The sequence below is a fragment of the Saccopteryx leptura genome, chromosome 4 (assembly GCF_036850995.1).
Source record: "Saccopteryx leptura isolate mSacLep1 chromosome 4, mSacLep1_pri_phased_curated, whole genome shotgun sequence".
Classification (NCBI taxonomy): domain Eukaryota; kingdom Metazoa; phylum Chordata; class Mammalia; order Chiroptera; family Emballonuridae; genus Saccopteryx; species Saccopteryx leptura.
Genome location: NC_089506.1, coordinates 91,046,416 through 91,071,613, shown reverse-complemented (window position 1 = coordinate 91,071,613; position 25,198 = coordinate 91,046,416). Strand labels below are relative to the sequence as shown.

At 36.9% G+C, this 25,198-nt stretch overlaps 1 protein-coding gene across 2 annotated transcripts in view; it reads right to left on the bottom strand.

Moving 5' to 3' along the window:
- The window catches only part of DIAPH3 (diaphanous related formin 3), a 522,354-nt gene that overhangs the window by 315,741 nt on the left and 181,415 nt on the right, over window positions 1-25,198 (bottom strand). For both annotated transcript variants that reach the window (XM_066380803.1, XM_066380804.1), the window contains 5 exons: window positions 23,371-23,489; window positions 21,041-21,105; window positions 17,438-17,542; window positions 14,690-14,974; window positions 13,656-13,770 (listed from right to left, as the gene is read on the bottom strand). In XM_066380803.1, coding sequence (XP_066236900.1) covers window positions 13,656-13,770; window positions 14,690-14,974; window positions 17,438-17,542; window positions 21,041-21,105; window positions 23,371-23,489 — 689 coding nt within the window. The remainder of the gene's footprint in view (window positions 1-13,655; window positions 13,771-14,689; window positions 14,975-17,437; window positions 17,543-21,040; window positions 21,106-23,370; window positions 23,490-25,198) is intronic.

The following is a 25,198-nucleotide window of genomic DNA, read 5'->3' as shown; positions in this document are numbered from 1 at the left end:
CAGGCGCTAGAGTGGCTCTGGTGGGCAGAGCGTCGCCCCCTGGTGGGCATGCCAGGTGGATCCCGGTCGGGCGCATTCGGGAGTCTGTCTATCTCTCCCCGTTTCCAGCTTCAGAAAAAAAACAACAACAACAACAACAAAAAAAACATAAACAAGGTAAGGTGGATTGGAATGAGAGGGGGGCATGGAAAGTGTGTCAGCATTAACTTGGGAGGTGAGTGAAGTGGCCTTGTGGATAAGCAACACTGGAGTTGAAGCTATGTGGTAAGGGGCTCTATCTAGCTGGTGTCTAAACTAAGAACATTCTGGGAACGAGACAGGAGTGTATCTGGTATATCTGAGGGGTGTTACAGAAGCTTACCTGAGGGAAGGGTAGTAAGAGATGAAGTTAGAGAGCAAAGAAGCAGGCAAGGGAGGACTTTTCAAAGGCTTTGGCATTCTCCCTGCACAGGGAGAAAGGGCCCGACCACGTGAAGAGACGAGACAACTGTGGGTGTCAGGCAAGCTCTCCGGTGCCCCACCTGTGGAAGGCATTGTCGGGAGCGTGGCAGCAGCTCCGTGAGGAAGGTTCCTAGGAGAGGAAGAAGGGGTGGGGACTGACAACTAAAACACTGAGAGTGGGTGATGAAGACACAGGCAGAGGCAAGAAAAGGCACAGTAAACCGAAGTTACTGAAGTATCATGTGTAGAACACAAAACTGACAAGGACGCAACCAGAAATACAAGGTGGACCTGGCTGCAGAAGGCTACAAAGGCCAGAGCAGCCCTTTCTCCTCTCATTCCTTTAGAATGTGTGCACACGTGGGATACAATTAATGTGGAACTGTAGGGTTGATAAAGCTGAAGGCAGCATGCATTACTGTTATCAAAAAGAGAAGGAATGAGAAAACAATATGGAAGGTATTTAAGGGGAAAAATCATGGTTTGGAAAACCTAAGTAATGAATGAAATGCCTATCACAGCTTTTCAAGTTGAAAGAACCAAGAGATGTCACCGTGCTACACAGGTAGTCAGGGTAGCTGATAGTAAGGCTGTTACAATACCAATGCGTTCGGAGGTCCACTAGGGCTGAGGCCGCCTCCAACAAGCTCAAGCTCAGTGCCTTTCCCCCTCCCTTCTCTGGCATCCCAACAGGAGAGAGCAAACACCAGCTGTGAAGTCAGGAGGCAGCGAGCTCCTGACTTGCTAAGGATGCTGCCCTGAAAGTCACATTTTGAACTACTGGGAGCCTCAGCCTCTTCTCATTCAAATGGACAGAGGCCTAACGCTCATGACGCAGGACTGTAAGGATGGGGCAGTTCCTGGGACTGTGCAAGCATGCATTTTCCCCTTTGCTTTGTAAGTCAGCTTCTTTCTCTCACTTTTTTCCCCCTTACCAGCTGCTCTGGCCTTCTTACAACCCTAGTATAATCAAGAATAATGAGAAATTTTGATTTATTGAGGTTGCAGGTTATGCTTGTTCATCAAGAACACATTCATGAAAATAGCTCTTTTGATAAAGTGCACCTTAGAGATACAGAAGTGGGCGTGGGACGATCCTGTTGCCTCCTCCGCACTCAACAGCCCTGCTGAGTAGAAAGATGGTCCAGAACGAAAGAGCAGTCCAGTGATCAATCAATTTTGGATTCTCAGGTTTACGGAACAATATTCCTTCACATATATGTGTGTATATATACACATATGTTAACAATATACACACAGACAGTAAACTCTGTTAGAGAAATCTTGTTATCACACGGAAACCAACACAAGCTGCTCTTTTCTTGCTGCTGAATCTTGTAAAGCCAGGGATGGAAATACAAATGAACAGTCGATTTACAAAGTTCATATTCACTTTTATACAGATAGATACGATTTTAAATGAGGTAAATAAATTAAAAGGGTAATTTTAAAACAGAATAACTTTAAAGCTCAAAAGACTAATGTCCCTCATTTAAAAACAAACACAATTATCACACTGACTATATCAACTCTTTGGGTTAAACCATATGCTATGGGATCAGAGAGCCAAACTGTCCCCCTGTGACCTGTGAAACCCTGAAAAATAATTGCTTCTCTAATTGAAAAAGAAAAGAAGATTAAAGAAAGAAGAAGAGCCCGCTTCAGGAAGAACTATTCCACGGCAATATGATGACAGAAGAACAGACTGTCAAATAACCAATGGCCAACGATTAAATTAAAATAAATTGCTTATTTTGTGTGAAATGTTGTTGTATTAGATCTTTTGATAAATGTGATTTCCAGTGGTGATGTGATTTTTCCAATTAAAATAAACATTTTATATACAATTTAAATTATCCAGTGAAATATACAATTATAATAACATACATTTTCCCAGTTGTAATAAAATTATATATTCATATCCATTTGTAGATGCTTATTAGATTTGAGTAATGGATGAGCCAGGAAAAGCTCTCACTTCCCAAAGTCTGTATCACATAAAAACACATTTTTAGATGAAAATACGTTTTGAGCGGGGAGGTGAAGGAGAGGATAGGGGGACAGATGGTGACAGACACAGACCTGACGTGCAGCGGTGAACACCCAGTACACTGTGCAGAGACAATGCTGTAGGATTGTGCACCTGAACCTGCATAAATGTGGTAACTGCTGTCACCCCAACAAAGCCAATAAAAAAGAAAATGTATGTGTTGTGAAACATCATAAAAATAAGAGGAATAATCTATATTTTAAAATATATAAAAACTTTAAGGTAAGAAAATTATTGAGTTTTTCAATAAGCAATGTAGAAAGTTATCTCCTAAAAGTTAGTAACATATAAAATATAATATACTTCTTTTTCTTAATTAGAACCAGTCCTTCCTTCTTTCTTTCTTAAAATATGCAGTAAGAAATCAAGAACCAATTTGTTTTTAAATGCCAATGGTTCCTTATCCTAGGTTTTTAGACAGTATTTCTGGTTTGAAAAAAAAATACTATAAGATAAAAAATAGAGAGAAAATTAATAACTTCCCAGAAAAAAGTAAAATTAATACTATATATTACAAACTGGAAAATATACAGTAAATGATGATACCTATTGCACATTAATTAAATAGAGTATATATGAATAAAAAAGGGGAAAGAGCCATGTCTTTCCCGGCTCTTGGAAAGACATGTTATAAGGATTTTTCCTATCCAGAAAGGTACTTAACTGTGGTAACAAAATCGTATGTTCACATAACTTGCAAAGATCCAAAGTTCAATAAATAGTGACTAGAATAAATTATTTAAAAAGTCAAAATGCCCCAGGACCCTAAAATGGCATTCCTGTAAACAGAATATGGGGCTAAAAGAAACTCACAATTTTTTTTTTTTTTCCTGAAGCTGGAAACAGGGAGAGACAGTCAGACAGACTCCCGCATGCGCCCAACCGGGATCCACCCGGCACGCCCACCAGGGGCGACGCTCTGCCTACCAGGGGGCGATGCTCTGCCCATCCTGGGGGCCGCCATGTTGCAACCAGAGCCACTATAGCGCCTGAGGCAGAGGCCACAGAGCCATCCCCAGCGCCCGGGCCATCTTTGCTCCAATGGAGCCTTGGCTGCGGGAGGAAAAGAGAGAGACAGAGGAAGGCACGGCGGAGGGGTGGAGAAGCAAATGGGCGCTTCTCCTGTGTGCCCTGGCCGGGAATCGAACCCGGGTCCTCCGCACGCTAGGCCAACGCTCTACCGCTGAGCCAACCGGCCAGGGCGAAACTCACAATTTTAATGGGTGAAAGTAACAGGGCCAAGTACTTGAGTATGTTGAGATTTTTATGGCATCTGATTGTCCTAGCTGCCAGCCTCCTTTGCCAAGGACATCTATGTCCTAGTCCCTGGAACCTGTTCATGTTACCTTACATGGAAAACTTTAGCAGATACGGTTAAGGCTAAAGGCCCTAAAATTAGGAGCTGAGCCTGGATTATCCAGGTGGGCCTAATTTAATCACAGGAGTCTTTAAAAGAAACTTGACTGGCTTAGGTCAGAGTCTGTAATCAAGGAAGTCAAGGTGAGAGAGAGGGCCTCGGAGAATCCACCTCTCTGCTGCCGACTTGGAAGATTAGAGGAAGCGGACCACAAACTGAGGAGTACGCATGGCCCCTATAATTGAAAGGGGCATGAAATAGTCTCCCCCAGAGCACTATCTGTGAGCACAGTGACTCCCCATCTTTGCTGGCTAAGCTATGCTGAAACTGGAGAGAAAGCTAAAAAATGGACAAAAAGCTACCTAGGGTCCTGATATCACTGGCATGCTGTTCACGAACTCGGAGACCACCAACCACCAGACTTGTTTAAATCACTTTTACTGTTTCTTGCCAGCAAATTTCCTCATTGATTCAACCGAAAAGATAGATTTGTATCCGCAAAAGCAGCATATAAAATTTCAAGGTATTTCAATCTCAGAATTGGGGGCTACAAATCATTTCGAGATACTTTCCATTTCAAGAGTTTTGCACCCTCATCCATTACTTGACAAGCTATTAGAGAAGTAGAAATACCAATACTCATCTTCAGTTAAGCTATAAACTAAAGACAGCTCTTTACGTATTTCCTTAATCTGTCATCAGTTTAGAAAACAAGAACTAGAAGACTAAACAAAGTTCTTAATAGGTCAAAATGGTAGAATTTCAACAAATGCATATGATTCACCAAAATAATTTCTATAGCTTATCCTACAGAGCTGGAGGCGAGGAAAAGAAAAACTTATCACTCCTCTGGACCTTCTGCCAGCGCGCTATTAAAACGAACAGTTATCCACCTCCCGGCAAGCCCCTGGGAGAACCGTGCCAGAGCTCTCCTTGGCACTCACGTCTGCCTCTCAGCTAAAGCGTTCCGACGCCTTAATGCATCCCAGGTCCCTAATTATATTAAGCCATCCATACCATCCTCCCTAATCTCTGCAACTGTAAATAACTGTTAAAAAATAATGAATTATTAATAAGAACTTGTAAGTTTTTATATAGAACTGAATGAGCTTTTCAAAATCCCTCCTAAGTCATCAGCTCAATGCTCTAAAACTGAATCACACACCCCCCATAAAAGGGAAAATTAAAATATTCAGTATTTAAATTTCATAAAATTACAGAAATTGTTGTGAAGAAACTCTACTAATGACTCATAAACTAAAAGGAAAAATATAATGAAAAAAACTTTTTAAAGGAGAGAATAAAACCCCAAAAGGGTCTTTGCCATCTATTCCTGATTCAACAGATTCCTCTCTACAGGAACTTAATAAATCATTTGACAGTTAAGACATACACAAATATGGAAAAAAAAGACATACAGAATAATCTTCTATTATTATTTTCTAAAGTTAATGGTACAGATCAGTGTTACAACATAAGTGGCTATTAACAGGTCAGTTAACACAGCGGTTTCACGGTTCGGAAGGCTTCACGTGGAAGGGGGGCCAAAGCTGGAGGGAGCACCCTGAACTCTGACTACCGTGGAAGAGTCAGAGAGGATACGCCCAACCTGACAAACGGAAATGAGCCTGCGTTCTTCAAACTTTAAGTTCAGCTAATATTTCCTGTGCAACTACAATGAGCAGGGCACTGCAAAAGAGGCTTCTGCAATCTGCACAAAACCTTATGAGATGGGTATTATCTCCCGGTTTTATGGAGGAAAAAAACTACAGCTGTAAAAGCCAGGGTCACATACTTGTTGGGTGGACTCCACAGTCCCTCTCTTCTCTGTACACTCCACAGCATGGTGTTAGTATTTACAGCTCAAATACTTACAGAAGTGAATAGAGGTGCCAAATGATGAAAGATGGTCTTAATAAAGAGCGGCAAGTTTTGAAAGCCTTTAATATAAATTGTGGGATGAGGGTGAACAGCTATGGGGCAGTGTTAAGGTGGCAGGAGATGAGAGGAAAATTATTTTAAATCAAAGAAGAACACTTTAAATTAAACATAATAGAATTCCTTTTAATCAGGGAAGCAGAAGGAGCACTAGCTTTAGACTCACATCTGTATTCTGCTCAGAGTGGCGGCTCCTTTTAGCCAAACTTCACTTGAAAAGAATAACTTTCTTAAATATAAAATGGATACAGTATTTGCTTTGGTTCTTTCACAAGATTGGTTTGAGGAGCAAATAAAATGATATAAATGAAGTAAATATAACTTCTAAAAAGAGACAAATGTTATTAATACTGTTGTTTTATTCTTTTCTAATTAAAATGTTTCATATTTTTCCAGATTTGATGTATGCTTTTATTAACATCTGCATTACAACAGGCTGTTAAAGTGAATTTTAAAATAAATGGCCTGATGTTGAAGCCACCATATAACTTTTTCTAAATTAGATAAAATATCTCATTACAAATAATCTATTGGCCCCTGCAATTAAAATAAAAAACATACACAGGGTTGGCAAAAGTAGGTTTACAGTTGTGAGTACGTGAAAACAGAGTTAATAAAGCTATTGTAAGAATCATAACGTGCATGTTTTTTTCCATAAGAACAACTGTCAGCCTACTCTTACCCACTTCTGTACGTGAACAGCAGCAGTAGAGGGGGTCAGGCCCCTGACCTCCACCTCACTCCTACCACCATTACACAAATCAGAAAGGCTGGAGCAGGGTTCATATCCTTTATTGCCATGGACCCCACTGGTAGCCAGAGGAGGAACCCTCAGAATAATTTTTAAATGCAAAAATACAAAGGATTTTGGCCCTAGCTAGTTGGCTCAGTGGATAAAGCGTCAGTCCATTGTGTGGACGTCCCAGGTTTAATCCCTGGTCAGGGCACACATAAGAAGCAACCATCTGCTTCTCTTTTCCTCCCTCTCCCCCTCCCCTCTCTCTTCCTCTCTCGCAGCCAGTGGCTCGGTTGCTTCGAGTGTCAGCCCCGGGCACTGAGGAAAGCTTGGTTAATTCGAGCATCTCTCCCAGACGGGGTTTACAGGTGGACCCCAGTCAGGCTGGGGCACATGCGGGAGTCTGTCTCTCTATCTCCCCTCATCTCACTAAAAAAAAAAAAAGTACAAAAGATTTCAAAGGAAGCAAATGATACTCCTATGGAGCTATCAAAATGCACTGAACACCAGTTTATGAACTAGTACCATCCACGCACGGCAGGCAAGGAGATGCACTGCTCAAATCTCCCTTCAGGAGCGAGCTGTCACTCAGCATGGAGTGCATTCGGCTGACAAACTCCAAGCTATTAGCACCCTTGGGATCCTCCACAACTTTTGAGCCCAGCCACATACTTCCTGGGCAGCCTCCAGCCAATGACTGCACGTGGCAGGAGTACTACAGCCCGGCTCCTAGCACCTATCCTAGGACTCCTCCAACAGTCATCCTGCGCTCCAGAGCGCCCTCCAAGCCGAAGTGGCTGAGAATCTGTCAGACTTGCATCATGGCCTAAGGTTCTTCCTGCCCAGTCCTGCCTGGCCCCCTTCTACCTTTTATATGCGTGATGCACCCTCTGCCTCCTAAACAAGCCTCCTTCCTGCACATTGATAACACAGCATCCACTTCCGGAGGAACCCAAATAACAAAATATGCTTCTTTATTAATGTATTACATATTAAGATCTAACTGCAGGTCTAATTAAGTACTCCAATTTTGAACTAGTGATGAATTCCAATGATATTTGGATATAGGTATTTGAAATGATTCTAATGTGATATAAATGATATGTGAAATTTACAGGTAGAAATAGCATAGGTACTGCTTTGCTTGTTTCCTATATTTATAATTGAAGAAAATAGTTCATTTCAATTAGAGGTCAGTGAAAATAATGATGTGTTTTCTGATTTTCTTTTCCTTATCCAAGTTCACAGACCCCAAGTTAAGAATTCCTAAAGTATATCTGCCTTTGAAATAGCCATTCTTTTCAAACACAGACACGTGCTTAGAGACTCTGATATATATGTGAATGCTTGTGTTAAATGCACAGAATATCTTTCACCTTGAGGGAAAAAAATACCCAACTTACCAAAATACATGAATATATAATTACCTCAAAATCTACTTAGGAATTATTCAAGGTCACAAACTATATAATAAAGTTATTCTCATACAGAAAGTTTTTCTTTTACAAAAGAAGTTACTACACCATTTAATATCAAATTCCTATAGCATATCAACCAGCAGGAAGCCCCCTACACCTCCTGATGACTCTCCTACCATGAACCCACTCTCTTCTGTGCTCCAAGGATGGCATAAGGTTACAGTACTAGCTCCATGTGATTCCGTCTCTTCCAAGGTTGGCAGGTGGTGTGCGGGGAGCTGGCGTGGGGAGCAGGGAGGGGTGAATGAGAGGGAGACGAGAAGAAAGATCCAGCTTTATAAATATCATTGTAAGGCTAAAATAGTACATTCAGAAGGATGAGCCTCATTTATAGTTTCAGGTGAATAATACTGTGTATGTACTAATTGTGAGTGGGAGTCTAGAGTGATAGAACATAAGGCAGACAAGGCAAAGAATAACTGCCTGAAATAGGAAAGTCTACTCTGAACAGCCACACGGCAACGAGGGAGGCGCTGGGCAAATAGGGAATAAGACAGAAGATACAGGAAATGAGAGATCCTGGGAGAAGACGACGTGGGATTACAACGGAAATGCAATGAATTTACAATTTTGGTAAGGGTCATCTGATACAGGTAGACCACTAAACTGCTAGCAGAATTAAAATACCAAGATGACTCTGTATTATGGAAGGGAGACAGCATCCCCCACCAGTCAAGTGACTCAAGTTGAATCTAGTGCCCAGATATCATGTCACTTTCCAGTGGAAGATGAGAAAAAGAGAGAAGGAAGAAAAACTATGTTTGTGAGTGGCACCCCTATACACACAAGTTCAATCCTCCTCCCTTTATTTAGAGCATCTGTACAATTTACAAGAAATATGCCTATATTCAGGGACCTTCAAATTGCCAAAGATACGCAGTGCTATTAAGCACGGAATTCAAGCATTTTGTGGACTTCAAGTTGCCTGTGGCTCCAGGCTAAACAAACTCACTTCCTACAGCCTTTCTCTTTAGGTTTTACTTCTCTAAAACCTTTCAGAATAAATTGCTATTCCTTCAAAAACCCAACACAGAGTACAATATAATTGGTAACAATGAGATACTTTTATAATGGTCAAGTAAGACATTCCTGACCTGCATCAAGTCCTTAAGTCTTCACTTCTTTTGAAATTCAGACAAGAACCAAGGGATAAATTCAGCCACAGACAAGCAAGATAAATCCCAAGAGAAATATTCAATTATCCACTAACTTCTTCCCCAATCTTTGTCAAATGTCTTTTCAGAACTCCTTAAGATGTTTAAGGTATGTTAGTTACATTCATTTTGTCATCATCTCTTTATTAATATGCATTCCCAAGAAACATAGCTCTCTGTAAGAAATTATATTGTTCATTTAAATTTAGGTTTGTGAAGTAGTTTAGTATTTTTTACACACTTTTGTTCACAGAGGAATTAACTGTGTTTCTAATACAAAGCGACATCCCGAACACAGCCAAGTTCCTGGGATAATCCATAGTTTAATCACTCTCTACCCCAATACTTTGTCCACTGAACTATGATGTCAGAATCTCAGCTTGATTTGTTTTTAAGTGCATAATCTATTAACCGTTTCAATATGCCATAATTGTTCAGTTGAGAAATCTTTATAAACCAGTTTATTGGCCCTATCTGGCAAATATGACGCACCTGTTATAAAATATGATTATTTCAAGAAGCTTAACAATTACGGAATCACATTTTCATAATAAATCAGTCTAACTGAATTAGACTGTTCATATACTTTCGAAAAGGCCTTTAATCCCTATTAAGTTAACAGTTTGTGAATAATGAAAGTAATTAATATTAATTTTAGTTGATAAATCCAACACCAATAACCTGTTAGTACACTTTAATCCATTTCCAACAGCCTGTAAAAATTAACCAACAGATGCTTCCAATCTGGTAAAAAACACACAGGTCATTAGCATCGTTTTGAAGATACCAAATGTTCATATATGAATATTGTGATTAAATATTGAAGAAATATTACAGTGTTCTTTTATAATCTTGGTAATTCTTAACAGAAGTCAAACACCATAATATATGTTATTCTTTTCTAAAATCAGTCAGCATTTATTGTTCCACTCTTCAGTTTATGTTTCAACTAAGAACTTGACTGAGTCTCAGTGAGACTGTAAAAGCAACATGGGGACAGGGCACAGTGGCCTTTCCCGTTAGTGTCCTCAGTGTTAAACACATGGCCTAACACACAGCACATTCCCAATAAATATTTGCTGACAAGACAGAAGCGAAAAAGTGGAACGGAGAACTGAGAAGAAAAATATGGGGGGAAATAAGGATCTCGGGAAAAATGCCTACAGACTATTTTCAGAAGACTTTAATTTTTTTTTTAAATTTTATTTATTCATTTTAGAGAGGAGAGAGAAAGGGAGACAGAGAGGGAGAGAGAGAGGAGAGAGAGACAGAGAGAGAAGGTGGGGAGGAGCTAGAAGCATCAACTCCCATATGTGCCTTGACCAGGCAAGCCCAGGGTTTCGAACCGGCAACCTCAGCATTTCCAGGTCGACGCTTTATCCACTGCGCCACCACAGGTCAGGCTATTTTCAGAAGACTTTAAAATATAGAAAGCTAAGATGTATCTCAAAAACTTAGAGCTGAGAGACACAAAAAAAACCAAAGTAAAATACTTATAATAGTAAAACAAGGTATAAAAAAATACTAAGATTCAACTGAATCAGAAACAAATGTTGATTTCATAGGAAAAGACTCAGAGAGAGGCTCCTATACTCCTCAAGATGTGGTATAAGGCACTCCCCCATTGAAGCAATGGTATGTCACCAGGAGATTAGTTTTAAAAAACAAAGTAAAATAAAACAGAAAAAAAGCAAAAAAAGATAGAATGAAGAGCAACATGAACTACGAGGAAATGTCCAAGCTCTTACCAAGAATCTCTAGGAGCAGAAGGGGCAGTGCAGTTCTGGGGAGTCAGACTGTTTCGTAGAACACCCTCAGCAGAGGTGTGGCCAAGATGAAACAAGGTAACATGATGATGACCTGGCTCAGGGACGTGCACCACAATCTATACGCATTAGTCCTTCCTTTTCCAACTCTCTGGGTACCAGAGCTCCAAAAACCAATCACCTTAACCTAAAAGTCCCAGAAATCTGAAGCAGTGCCTTCTGTAAGAAAAAAAGCCACACTTTGTAACAAAAAATAAGAAAATGTCAGAGAAAATTTCAAGGTTCTCTTCAAATGACTGGATTCAGTTCCTTTTTTCAATCTGTTTCAAATGCTTAGAAAGCATGAAGGATCGGCATCTACCATTGTAATAGCCTGGAAGAGAACATCCACCTTTGTAAACAGAAGAATTGTCCTGGCTCTCCTTTTTTTAAAAAAAATAAATTTGTACCCCCTTCATCTGTTTCTCAAACCCCACCCTTCACCTCTGGCAACCACCAATCTGTCTCTATGATTTTTTTCGAGTCCACATATAGGAGGTCATATTATTTCATTCAGCATAATGCCCGCGAGGTCCATCCATGTTGTCACAGACAACCTGGTTCTTGGTCAACAGTTACTGCCCCAAAACCCAGACATACCAATTGTTCTAAAAACTCACTAATCATTGGTAATATGAATCCTCTGTCCTTCCCTGCCAAGTCGTGAAGCAAGCCAATAATGAAAATCAACCAGCAGCCAATGCCTCTCCTTTCCCCTGCTTGCTATGTAGTGGAGATCAGCCGTATTTCTACCTTGCAATGAACAATAAGTAAGTGACTAGCTTTAATTTTGAATTCTGCATACATTACAAAATTGATTCCAATAAAGTAAACTTTGGAGACCTGGGAGACTGGTAAATGTTAACATTTGAACCTAATACTCAGCATCCAGACCATGAATAGAGACTATACGGAGATACCAATCCACACCACCAGCCCTCAGTCTTGTCTCAACTTTCCAGACACCTTTCTCCTGCCTTCCTTTCTGACCTTTGCTAGAAAATATCTACATAAAATCCTGCTTTTCTGAAAGCAAAACTAAAGACCTTTTCTACAAAAATGATGAACTACAAGTCATGCCTAAATTAAGTACTCAGAATGGAGGCTCCTCAACACTTAGTAGGAACTATTTTTTGAAATCCAGACCAAAAAATAGCCACATTCACAGCTTATCTGCTATTGGCATTGTGAAATGTGAGCTCTGCCCAGGGTTACAACCCTGGGCTTCCCCATCCTTTCTGTTCATCATGGAAATACCATCCACAGTCACAGAAAGGAGAAGGTAGCATCTAAAAGTGAGAAAGCAGAAGTCACCGGCCTCTGCCAACTCCTAAGTCAAATGAAAGAGAGATTCAGGGAAGAGGGGACAGCAAGTACAAAGACAGAGAGGGACACCAAGTATGTGATATCAGAAAATGCGCATCATTTCCTCACCTTAACCTTTGCAACGAGTGTCAGATTGAGCAAATACACCGGTGTTTTCCAACCTTGTATCTCAAGGCTAAAGTTAGATGACTTCAGAATTTTTTAAAGGTCCAATTATTTCATTTAGGGCTAGCATTGCAGCTAAATTAAAGACATGCTAACAAGTTTCCCTTTTGAGCCTCATTAATTAAGAAAGTAATCAGAGTAAAGATGGAAGAAAAAAGAGAGAGTAGCTGGATGGCAGCATTACTTAAACAGCTTTTCGGTTCCTCCATTCGCACCTACTAGGAAAGTAAAGGGAAAACTAATCAATTCCAGATTGTGAAATCTGAAATTCTCAAGTGTTTTACATATAAATACACATTTTAACTGCCATATATTTTCCTTGATTGCCTAAAGAGTACACTAATTTTATTCAAAGAAAATTTTGATTCTCTATAATCAAAAGGTAAAATTAAGATCAGCTTACTTCACAAGATTTCCCAGGGTGAGCTTCCTGTTTCAATGATCAAAATATATCATTTTTACTATTTTGGTCAAGACCAGTGGTGCTCAAAACTATCTGCAAGAGGCTCTGGATTTATCACACATTCTGCAAAGCTGTCTTAATTTACAATTAGCTTCTAGTCTATCTAACTTATGTTTTAGAAAGAGTTTCTAATTTACACATATGTTTTAAAAAGCATTTCAAAGGGATGTAAATTACTTTTTAGGTGCCAACCAACATTCCTTGGTTGCTGTGATGATCAAGTTAAAATGTAAATAAAGCATCTAGCATGGTAGCTAGTACACAGTAGGCATTTGAAGAAATCCAGCCTTCCCATCTCCAGTCAATACAATGGCTCCTCTATGAGTTCTTTTTTGAAAATTAAAGGCAATCACTGATCTAAAACCTAACATGTAAGTATTTTATAATACTAAAAAATTAACAGTATGAGTGAATATTACCCCTTAAACAAGTGGTGTTGGTTATGAAATTGGATGAAATGAATTCAATTTTCAGACAAGAGTAATTATCTAGATATAATTGTTTTTTAAAAATCACAATGCATAGGTAAAAGCTATCACAAAACCGTTTGAAAAGTAAATTCCATTACTTTTAATGAAAAGATCTTATAATCTCATATATTTGTTTCAGTTTATTAAATCATCTATTTACCTATTAATAAAGTAAAAAAATACACAGGGCTCTTAACATCATGCTTTCTAGTAGTTAATACTATATATAAAAAGTGACAGTATTAAAATATTAACCAAGATGTTTAACTTACCTTTCTGTTGGCAACAAAATGTATTCTCAAGTTTACAGAGCAAATCCACATTTTCATACGTATTTTCATTTGCTTTTATCCAGAAACAGTTTTCAGTCATTTCATGAGGTGCGATCTGCAATCCGAGAGAAGACGGACTCATGAAGAGATGTGTGTTTCATCTGACCTAGCCCAACCACCACGTCCAGACCCAGGGCCCCATGGCTGTGAGGCAATGTGTATGGAATAATCCCTGTAGGATTTTTCTCCAAACTGTGTTCAATGAAATAGGAGTTCTGTAGGAAGTTAAGTTGTTATATAAGAAAAAATTGGGGATTGAAGCTGAATGAAATGAAGTTTGTTCTTCTCTATTATACTTCTTAGAGCAGGGGTCCCCAAACTTTTTACACAGGGGGCCAGTTCACTGTCCCTCAGACCATTGAAGGGCCAGACTATAAAAAAAACTATGAAAAAATCCCTATGCACACTGCACATATCTTATTTTAAAGTAAAAGAACAAAACAGGAACAAATACAATATTTAAAATAAAGAACAAGTAAATTTAAATTAACAGACTGACCAGTATTTCAATGGGAACTATGGGCCTGCTTTTGGCTAATGAGATGGCAGGGGCCAGATAAATGGCCTCAGGGGGCCACATGTGGCCCGCGGGCCGTAGTTTGGGGACCCCTGTCTTAGAGTCTTTAATAATACTCATGTACACTTAGACTTTTCAAGAGCAGGATACATTGCACAGAATGTCTCAAGGTTACATGACCAACCAACATCGTCTCCCATCAAATTTATAAACCCAGAAGCCTTAACCAAGAGCAAAGGACTTTGTCTTAACAATTTTTTATTACAAACAAAACAAAACAAAACAAAAAAACCTTCCTCTCATTTAAAATCACTTTGATTACGGTTCCTACTGGAAATTATACACAAGCAAAAACAAAATTAAATGTTAATCTACGTGACTGTATGTTTCTTCCATCTATCTATTTATCTATCTATCTGCCTTCTATCTATCCTATCTACCATCTATATTTACTTACCTTTAACCAGTTCAATCTTCTCATGCTAATTTCAGGTTTAAATTCTTTCTTTGGTTTTAACCCAAATGGCAGGGTATGTGGAAGAGAGTTTCCCCCACTGAGAAGCCCCAGGGGTGGTGGTGGAGGCACAGGAGCCCCAAAGGGCAGTGCCACTCCTGGAAGTGGAGGCGGGGGAGGAGGCGGGGGTGGAGGCGGCGCCGTGGGAGGAGGCGGCGCTGGGTGCCCGGTTCCGTTTTCTTTTGACAGAGGCAAAGAGATATTTATATCAGCAGGCAAGGCACCAAACTAGAGAGGAAAAAATAAATTAAATAAATAAATAATAAGGAACAAAACTAAGAACAGTCTATAGAACAAGTAAAAGTATACTTTTCTTCAATATGTTTTATTTTAAATGACAAAAAATTGTCAGTAATTTCATGTAGTTTCAACTAAAAATTCCAGTGAAGTTTATTCGCAGTTTAAGTATATAATTATAACTTCTGTTTTCAGAAAAGTGTACTAAAAGGATATCATTCCCCATTTTGCGGCTGTTATGACCATCCAGGTGGACATGTCCAGGAGCAAAATGGACAAGGGTCTCAAGACCTGAAAACCAGCAGTTTCAAGAGCCATGGAAGGAGCGAGTTCCCCTGTGGGGCATGAGGAAAGTTCTGCGTACAGAATTCTAGAGAACACTAGCATGTCAACGAAAAGTTAAAAAAGGAAAAGCCTGACCAGTGGTACAGCAGTGTAAAAAGCAGCAGAGTCTCCGGTTAAAAACCCCAAGGTCGTCAGCTTGAACGTGGGATCATGGACATGATCCTGTGGTTGCTGGCTTGCCCCTCCCTTGCCCCGGGTCAAGGTATGTATGAGAAGCAATCAATAAACTAATGTGACATAACTACCAGTTGATGGTTCTCATCTCTCGCCTTTCCCCTCTCTCTAGCTCTGACTCTCTCACTCTTTCTTAGAAAAATAAAGTAACAAATCTAGAAAATAGCTTAACTAGTATTGCCACATCATGCCTTTGTCCTTGATGAAAAAAATAAAAATCTAAAATTCTTAGTAGGACCACCAAAGACATGCCGATGCCGCAATCTGGAGCTGTACGATTGATGGTCAAGAGACTTTCCCAAACAATTTTATGTATGTGCCCGCCTCACTGCAGTTTCAGGGCCCTGGCTCATGTCATTCTCTTCACCTGGAACACCCTCTTCATCTGGCCATCTCCTACCTTTCCATCTCAGCTACCATATCCCCCCCTCAGGAAAGCCTTATCTGACCACTCTTTCCACACTGACAGCACCCTGTACTTCTTGATAGCTCTTATCAAGTGCTTCATAACTATTTAAGACTCATTACCATTTATGTATTTGATAGATTATAACTTTATGAGAGAAGTGACTATGCCTATATAACTACTCTTTCCACAGCATCTAATGTTGGGACTGGCAAATGAGAGCCATTGAAAACATATGTGTGGAATAAGTGAATTAAAGACAAGAAGAGAAAAAGGCAAGCACAGAGTCATGAATCAAAAGTGAAGAGAGAGACCTCTCCCACCTTTCAAAAAGGCTAAAAGGAAAAGAAAGCCTTTAAATTTAAATTAGCCCAGATCAGCAAAATCTAGTCATAAATATGTCAGCCATTGTCTATAACTCTAAATTAAATACAAAACACAATCAAGTGTTTATTTTCTTTAAAATTTTGACTAGACTTGAGATTCTTAGGTTGATTGGAGCCACCCTTCAAGCTGAATAAACGTTTCTTTTAATATGAAAGACAAGGAGCCACTAGGAAGCATGGCAAAGTTCAATAAATGGTTGTACTTTCTTTTTGTACACTAAAGAGAAAAGATAAATGAGAATAATTTATTTGTAGATGGGGCTTTTCAATTTTTTTTAATTGAACACTAACAGCTCTCCCTCGGTATCTTCAGAGAGCCTCTGTAACAAAACTAACCACTAAGTATTCCAAAGAAAACAAAATTGCCTAGAATAGAGGAAATAGTACACCAATATACAAAATAATATACCTGAGACTATTTCAACATAACCATAAATTAGGATAAAAGAAAAATAACAAAGTAATACTAATTGCTCATCATCTTATATAAAAATCTACATGAAGAAATTCAACTATGAATGTTCTACCCCCCTAGTCTAGCTTCACCCATTTAAAATATTTAGATGATATATTTCTTGCTATTTAAATGTTTTATGTAGAAAGGGTGTATGTGTGCTATCTGCTTCATAATCCAGATTTACTCTCTTTTTGTCATGTTTTAAATCTGTTTACTTTTGGAAATTGAAAAATTATCAGAAAATGTTCTCATTCAGCTAGAGGTTATCTTTCACTGCAAGGTACCCATAGGCTGAAAGTTTGGAAAAATAAATAGCTTGAGCAATAATTTCCTGTAGAAGGATAAAGATCAGTGATAAATGACAAATCTAAGATAAAAAAAAACTTCCGTACCCTTCATGCTTAATTAGTTAGGAAACATGTACCAAAAACAAAACCCAAACAAAACATAAGGAAGCAAACTGGTTCATAAAAGTTTAGGCATTTTTAAAAAGGCAAATTGAAAAAAAAGTAGCAAAATAAGTTAAAAAAAAACATATAGACTAGAAATACATACAAATAATAACATAAAAACATACAAGTGAAATTAAAGTTTAAACATTTGGACGCTGTGAAGAGATGACATGACTTTTGCTCTCCTGGTAAACTTTCAGAACTCAAATTCACTCTGAGTAGATGGCATTTTACCTGAGCTTTAAAAGCTTGTAACTCTGCTTGAAGCTCATTAATCTTTGCCTCTTTTTTCTGCAATTGTGCCTGAGTTTCTTGGTGGTCCGTAAACTCTTTTTCAAACTGAAAAGAAAAAAAGAAATGAGAGGAAAAAGAGAGATGGAAATGAAAAAGCACTATTTATAGAGAAAAATGACTGTAATCATCTGTCAAGAGAACATAAACTTTTATGAAAGGAATGGCAGATTTTTGCTAAGTCACCCACAGCCTTTCTCTAAATCCTACCAAAGTCATTTGCAAGGGATCAGACAAAGCCAGAGACGGGGTCCATGACCTTCTCCTCTCAGCAGAGGAAACCAGCCTATAGTTATCTGCAACCCTGGCATTTTTCTTAAAAGTCCTCAAATATCATTGAGACTTTGTGTAAAATAATAGAGAGAAAAGCATTGTACTGAGTTCTCTGACCCATACCTGCAAAAATGTATACTTGAAATTTACCTGGAGTTTATCAATATGACTTAAAAGAATTTCATTTTAATATTTATTGTTTATTAATAAATAATTCTATTAGATAACTGCATCAATTACTTTTTTCTTACAACACCAGGAGATTTAAGAACCCTGATGTAGGCTCTAACCTTCAACAATTTTCAAGAATAAAGTCTGTCTTATTTATTATGAATCTGCTGGAGATTAATCTTTGGGAGATTAAAGATAAATTAATCTTTCAAACTTCCTAGTGAGAGGAAGGTAAATAGGAAGGTAAATTTGGTGACTCCAGTGAGTTTTCAAATTTACATAGCCAATCATACCAAGTTCCCATCTTGCATTCAAATAGCCTACTATCATTATGACTGAAAACCTCTCCTAACAGAGGTAAACTTAAATAGGGTATTGTCTCATAATCAAAAACAAGTACTTGACTCTGCTTTATAAAATGGGGTGGAGGAAATCAATCAGTTAAAAATAATACAAATACTTCACAAAAGTAGCCTGAAACTTTAAAATACAATCAATCCTCAATAAGGAAAGTAACAACAATATAGAATTCAACAGTTTACAAAGGGCTGTATGCATCTTATTCTGACCTTAACACAGAGGCCATTACTAGTCCCTCATCATACAGCTAGTAAGTAAAAGATTTAGAGAAAAAGCCAGATTTTGTGTCTTTAAAGTCTGAGTTATTTAGATGAAAGCACACTACCTTCCTACAATTAATGTCTAGATAATGCTTTATTGTTTCTTTGTTATCTAAACTGATAAGCCAATCCCTGTCCAATCTTCCTTTATCTGTTGAATAACTAAGTCACTATCATATATTAAAGTCCCCCCATCTCCCAGCATCAAAAGCCTTTGAGAAGTCATCTTTTCTATTTGGCTTCCGATGACTGCTCAGTCGATGTTTATTGCTGTGTAGCAAGAAATTTTAAAAATTAAATTATTCTTGTGAGAGTAAGAATAAAAAAGTCTTTTTCACAATATAAATATGTATGCTATTATATTTCATAGGCCTTAGAATGAGACTCAGAAAAATAAATAATTGTGTAGGGGAACAAAGATAAAACTATCAAAACAACTAGTCATAATTAGTATACACTAAGGGAATTTAATAAATTAAATTGACTATACTGAAAGTATCTGTATTATCAAAGAGAAAAATAGCTATATAAACTTTGCTTTAGCATTTTTATAATATCTATAGGCAAATCACAGTAGCCTTGGGGATAAAATGAATCTCCATTAAAGACGTACTTTATAAAAACTGATATGGTAGCCTTCTTCTCCAAAAAGAGTTACTAGAGCAATATTACGCTTACAATATTACACGCAAAAATGTCAAGAAACACAGTTAAGGTTGAGGCTCTGCTTAATTTTATTCCCTAGGGTAAATGTATTAGTGCATCTGTACAAGAAGGTTGATAATTCAATATTCTCTATGTACTTTCTGACATTTCTGGTCTTCATTTTTCAAATTTATGCACCAAAATAAAGAATGTGTCTAGCAGCTCTGATAGCTTCCTGCCTAAAGCAAAGTATTTACATGTGTCCTTATAAAGCTATCAGAAAGAAGTTCTTGCTGATATATACAAAATGGCATGGCAGTAGAAATCTTTTATGGAACAAACAATATTTTCTGAATATACCTAAGACACATAACTTCTGACTAAAAGGAGACAACTAACCTTGAACAAGGTCTTTCTTCTACTTACTTTTAAAGCTTGCAATTTTAAAACAATGTATTGAGAAAGTTACCATGTTTAATACCACTCATATAAACTATATACATAATAATTATTTTAAAAGCAAATTTATACTACCTGTGATAAATCCAAATCACGTACTTGGAAGTTTCCTACTACTTTCTGATGAAGAGCAAAAATTCTTACTGAGCTTAGAATATAAAGTTGGGTGAGGGGTCACTTGACAGCACAGACATCTATCAGCTGTAACACTTATGACACTTAATTTAAATGATCCATTGTTTCCCCACTAGACTGGGTACTTCAGGGCAACAAGAATATCATATTTGTAGCTGTAATCCTAGCCTGCAACCAAAGGTCTGAGATATAATACCTCTCAGAAAGTGTTTGCTGAACCTTAGGACATCTTAGGAAATTTACAAAGTTTTTCATAACTACTAACTTAAAAAAAAGTGCCTACCATTGGCAGTTACGTTTTAGCTTAAAAGTTTATAAAAACCATATAGTTTCCTCAGGATTTACTTAAAGCCTGATACAACAAAAATGTAGACTCTTTAGCACGGTGCCTAACCCATAGTAAGTGTTCATTTAGTATACATTTGTAGAGGTGGTGGTGGTAGTAATTATTATTTCTCTAACCAGTCCTATGACTGCAAACCAGAGTGACTACCTAAAATGTCAAGAAAACAACAACTCCCCACCCACCCCCCAAAAAAACCAACAAAATGTAAAATAGCTACATGCTAAGCACAGATAAAAGCACAAAACACCATCGTAAAGAAGAGTGGGGAATGGAGAACGGTCAGCAATACTGCCAGGCTGAAACAAATGAAATGGGCAATATCCGATACTTCTGACCTAGGGAAATGATATCACACATGGTTCAACCTGATCTAAAATGAAGCAATTTCAATCAAAACAACAAGCAAGTTAAGCTTTCTCTTAAAATTTTTTGATATAATTTCAAACACAAGGGCCTAAATTATATGATTTCTTGAGAAATATATCAATTGTAAAATTCTGACTATATACATTTTGTTCAATCATTCAGTCATTCAAAAATAATTTTTTAGTTCTTAGGCCAGAAATTGTGATAGGTGCTGGGATAGTGAATAAAGCAAACAAAAAACCCTCAGAAAATTTACTCTAGAGAGATAAACGACAACGCATTCATATATACACTCATAAATACATAATAAACTAGGTAGCATGTAAAATGATAAATACAGCAAAAGAAAAATAACAAAAGCAGCATAGCTAAATTTTTTAAATATAATGGTTTAGAAGTGCTCCGTGGAGGACGATGCCCGAAACAGGCAAAGCAGAAAGCAGGAACAATGAGCAAAGGCCCTGAGGCAGATGCACACCTGCAGTGAGTGGCTCCCCAAATATTCTTGCAAAGTTAGTCCAAGTTACTTACTTTCTTGTAAAATTCTGATGCTTTCTCTTCAGACTCTTCTAATTTCACTTGATCTATGCAAATTTCTAAAATTGCAAGGACAGGAAATTTTAAATTGCAGTACTTCTCAAATTCATTATGACTTTAAAAGTTTAGAAAGAAAAAAAAAATCATCGAAAACATTTAGAACAGTGCCAGTAATACAATAAGCAAAATGGAGAAACATATTACAATGCTGTAATGAAGAAGAATTGTCTAAACATAATCACAAAAGCATAAAACATAAAGAGAAAGACAAACCCTACCATAGTTCTAAACTTAGGCAAAAGGAGGAGAAGTTCAACTATAACATACAATACTCAGAGGTTTCTATCATCAGTTCAGGACTATTTTGGAAGAGAAAGAGAAGATGAAATCCAACACAAGACAGGAAAATGGGCCGTAGTAATCACTGTGTTGTACACCTGAAACTAATATAATATTGTATGTCAACTGTAATTGAAAAATTAAAAATGATTGAAAAAATAACAAAACTACAAATTGCTAAGACATATGAATGAATACTTCATTTTCCCCAATAATATGACAATATAAAAATTTTACTGAGAAATAGCAAAGATTAAATGACCCATAATGTCAAATTGGGAGATGGCACAGAGAAACCAACTTGCCAACACAATAGTAGTATGAATATCTAACTTCATTAATGAGAAAGTAGGCAACATGTACTAAAATTTAAAATGTGAATTTTCTTTCATCCAGAAATTCTATTTCTAAGACTTTGTCTTTAAGAAGGAATATTTATTAAAATATTGTTGTTAGATAAAACTAAAATTACTTGCCCAGCAATAATAGATTAAATAAACTATGCTATATTTTCACACAATGGGATATTAAGCAGGAACAGTGACTTACATGGATTTCCCATAATGTATTTTATCCCTTCTTTGATTTTTTAAATGAAAGTAATACATGAATATGGCTGTAAAAAAACATTACAGAAGGGCTTATAATGAAAAGTAATAGTGAACCAAATCAACTGACTGAAATCTGAACCCCACTCCCTAAATGCTACCACTCAACGCTTTCTGTATTAGATTATTCTGGTGGTTCATTTCTTAATTCTAAATAAAATGTCCATATCATTATTTCTTATCTATTTAAGACATTATAGATAACATTCTGCTACAAAAGGTCAAAACTGTGTTCCTATCTAACCCCATTTTTCATAATTTTACTTTCTAAATTGCCTGGCTCTGTAGCACTAAATAAATACTTAAACTTTTGATTCCTGTTAGAGACAGTATCTCTTGATTTTCACTATAATACATAGTTATCTGTGTCCCATACAAACATCTGTCTCCCCAATTACTCAGTCTTCTCTCATCTATTCCTATCAACACTCCTCTGTATTTGTATTATTCAGTGCTTATAAGGTTATTCTAAATATGTAATGTCAATAAATACAATAAATTCACTCTCACTGTATAAATATATGTTTCACTTACATAGGCAAGCAGTGTTCAAAGATGACACTCCCTTTCTATGTCCTATATGCAGCAAGAGTTGAATGTCAAAACCACCCATGTACTCAAGAAAGAAATGTTCCTAACGTCCAGGAATAAATTGTCTTTTCAAATACTATTCAAAAATCATTTCACATTTCGAGTTTTTACTTGAAAGCTTGAATTTTATCATTGGCAACAAATTCTGTCACTCCTTTTCCTTGAAGATACTGATACACTTCATTTCGTTTTTAAGAAAGTGTGTGCTAAACATTTGAGTCTGTGTAGTCACAGTCTGTATGACAACCATTCTTTCTGTGTAAAACACAAAGCCAGTTCCGCTGACACTCACACACTTGGATGAATATGTTCTCACTGACCTCTGGTATACAGCAGAAGTGCTGCATGTGTACATCTCATTTTCTCACACACAATAGTAAAACGATGTGTCCTCAGGGAAGATGTTTAATAAAATACTGTTTAGGTCTTTATCAAGGACATTCTTAAGCAAAAAATGGCAGATTTTATTGCTTTGTCTTGCTTTACTGAGAGGGAATAACACAATGGCTAATAAAATGGTGCCACTGCCTTGATTCATAACAAAGTGCTAGCACTTCTACCCATCACTGGTTTGCATCATCAGGGCAAATACCACACAGTAAAAAAAAGATAAATTATGTGTTAATAATATTATGAAAATAGTTTTAACTATTGAAATCCCTGAAAAGGGTATCAATGACCTCAGAAGTCTACAGACCCCTCTATGAGAATATTCTAGAGCTAATGAGGAGGGAGATGCAGAGGGGAGATAAGATATTCCCGTTTAAATAATTAAAAAATACTCACCAACAAACTGACTTAAATCTAAATCTAGCCTTTTTCGATATGTGAAGTCTGGATCCATGCCATCTCTATGCAATACAATCTGAGATACACACTCATCGATTAATTTGAAGTACTGTTGCCTAAACCAAGGAAAAGAATAAGTATCCACTCAATTTATTATTGTAACTTTACATCAAAACAGAACATTTTCGTGGGCTGGATTTAAAGTTCACTAATTTACTTAGTATATATAGTTCAACAGTTAACATAACATATTTAGCATAGCAGTAACAGTAAATACAATTACCTTATCACTTTCCTTCTAATGATTTTAAGACATTATAGATTTTATAATCTTTTAGCAAATACAGTGCCTTAAAGATGATTTCCTTATACATGTCAGAACCTTGACTTCATTAGTAGGCAGTAAAAGAAAGAATATTAACATAAGCAAGATATGTGTTCCAAAGTAGTCCTCAATAAAGATCAACCAACCACCGTACCACATGAAAATAGCTACTATTAATTAATTTTATTAATAAAAACAAAAAAATATTTTCTAAAACAGTTCCTGGAAGGTTCTTCAAACCATACAGTATACTGTTATAGAATGTATGTGGAATCAAATTAAAAACCTATACTATAAATTATATATAATATCAAATAAATATGCTGCTCACAAAAATTAGGAAATATTTCAAAATGAATATGAAGCAATAAAAAAAAGAAGCATTTGATTTTCTTTTTATTAAACAAGAACATCAGAAAAGCAAACAAGTCAAAGAAAGTTGTTCAAGTAAGCAAATGAGATGCAAAACCAACTGTTATTTCATTAGTGAAAATGCACTGTACAGAAGACTGAAAGTACTGGAGTTTCTGCACGTTTCCTGATCCCCTAATTTTTGTGAGCAGTGTATTTCTTACTCAAAACAAAGCTGGATAAACTTAGCGTAACAATTTTTGGAGAAAACTAAACTAAAATGTCCAAATAGGGTTCATGTAATTATTACAATTCAGTCCACTTATGTGTATAAAAGCTAAATAAATAACATCCCTTAAAACTCAAGCCAGCACATGAAAGAAATATCTAGAAAAATTTTATAAACAAAACCAAATTAAAGTGATAGAGAGGATAGACACTATTCTAATGAGGTACCGTCCTCTCAAGCCACACACACCCCCACGACTTATTCCTTCCCTCAGTAACTTTTTACAGTTTTCCACTCCAAACCTTCTTCACCATGTAGTGTGTGATGGTCTCTCTACTCTCTTAGGCTTTCCTACCCTATAAACTATCATGCACCACACTTGACCTATTTATGCTACATATAATAAATCATCTATTATATTCAATAAGATTTACTATATCTTAACATTAGCAAAAACACTAATGATCATTAACTATCAGAGTAAAAATGTTCAAGACAGTGTTCCTAGGTACAAATCAAAGCAAAAAGATATTATCAACCTCTTGCAAAAAAATAATCTCCCATCCTCTAATATTTTAGCCATAATCACATTGACACTAAAAGTACATAAACTTCACACATATTTATATCTATCACACTTGCAGATTTAGATGATGCATGCACTTCTATTCTTTTTAGTCATTCAATACCATTCTAATGTTGTTTTAATAAAAATATTTTAAATTAACACAAGCTATTTACATCATTTAAAAAATCATTTCACTATTTTCCCGACTTCACACTCCCAGTTATGAACTCATTTATAAAGTAGCTGAAATTTTGTGCAAAAATATCTTTCAGGAAGGCAATATTAGCAAAGAATAGTTCTCGATTTCCAGAAATATAAATTGAGAAAATAATCTGTGAGTGATACTGGCGAG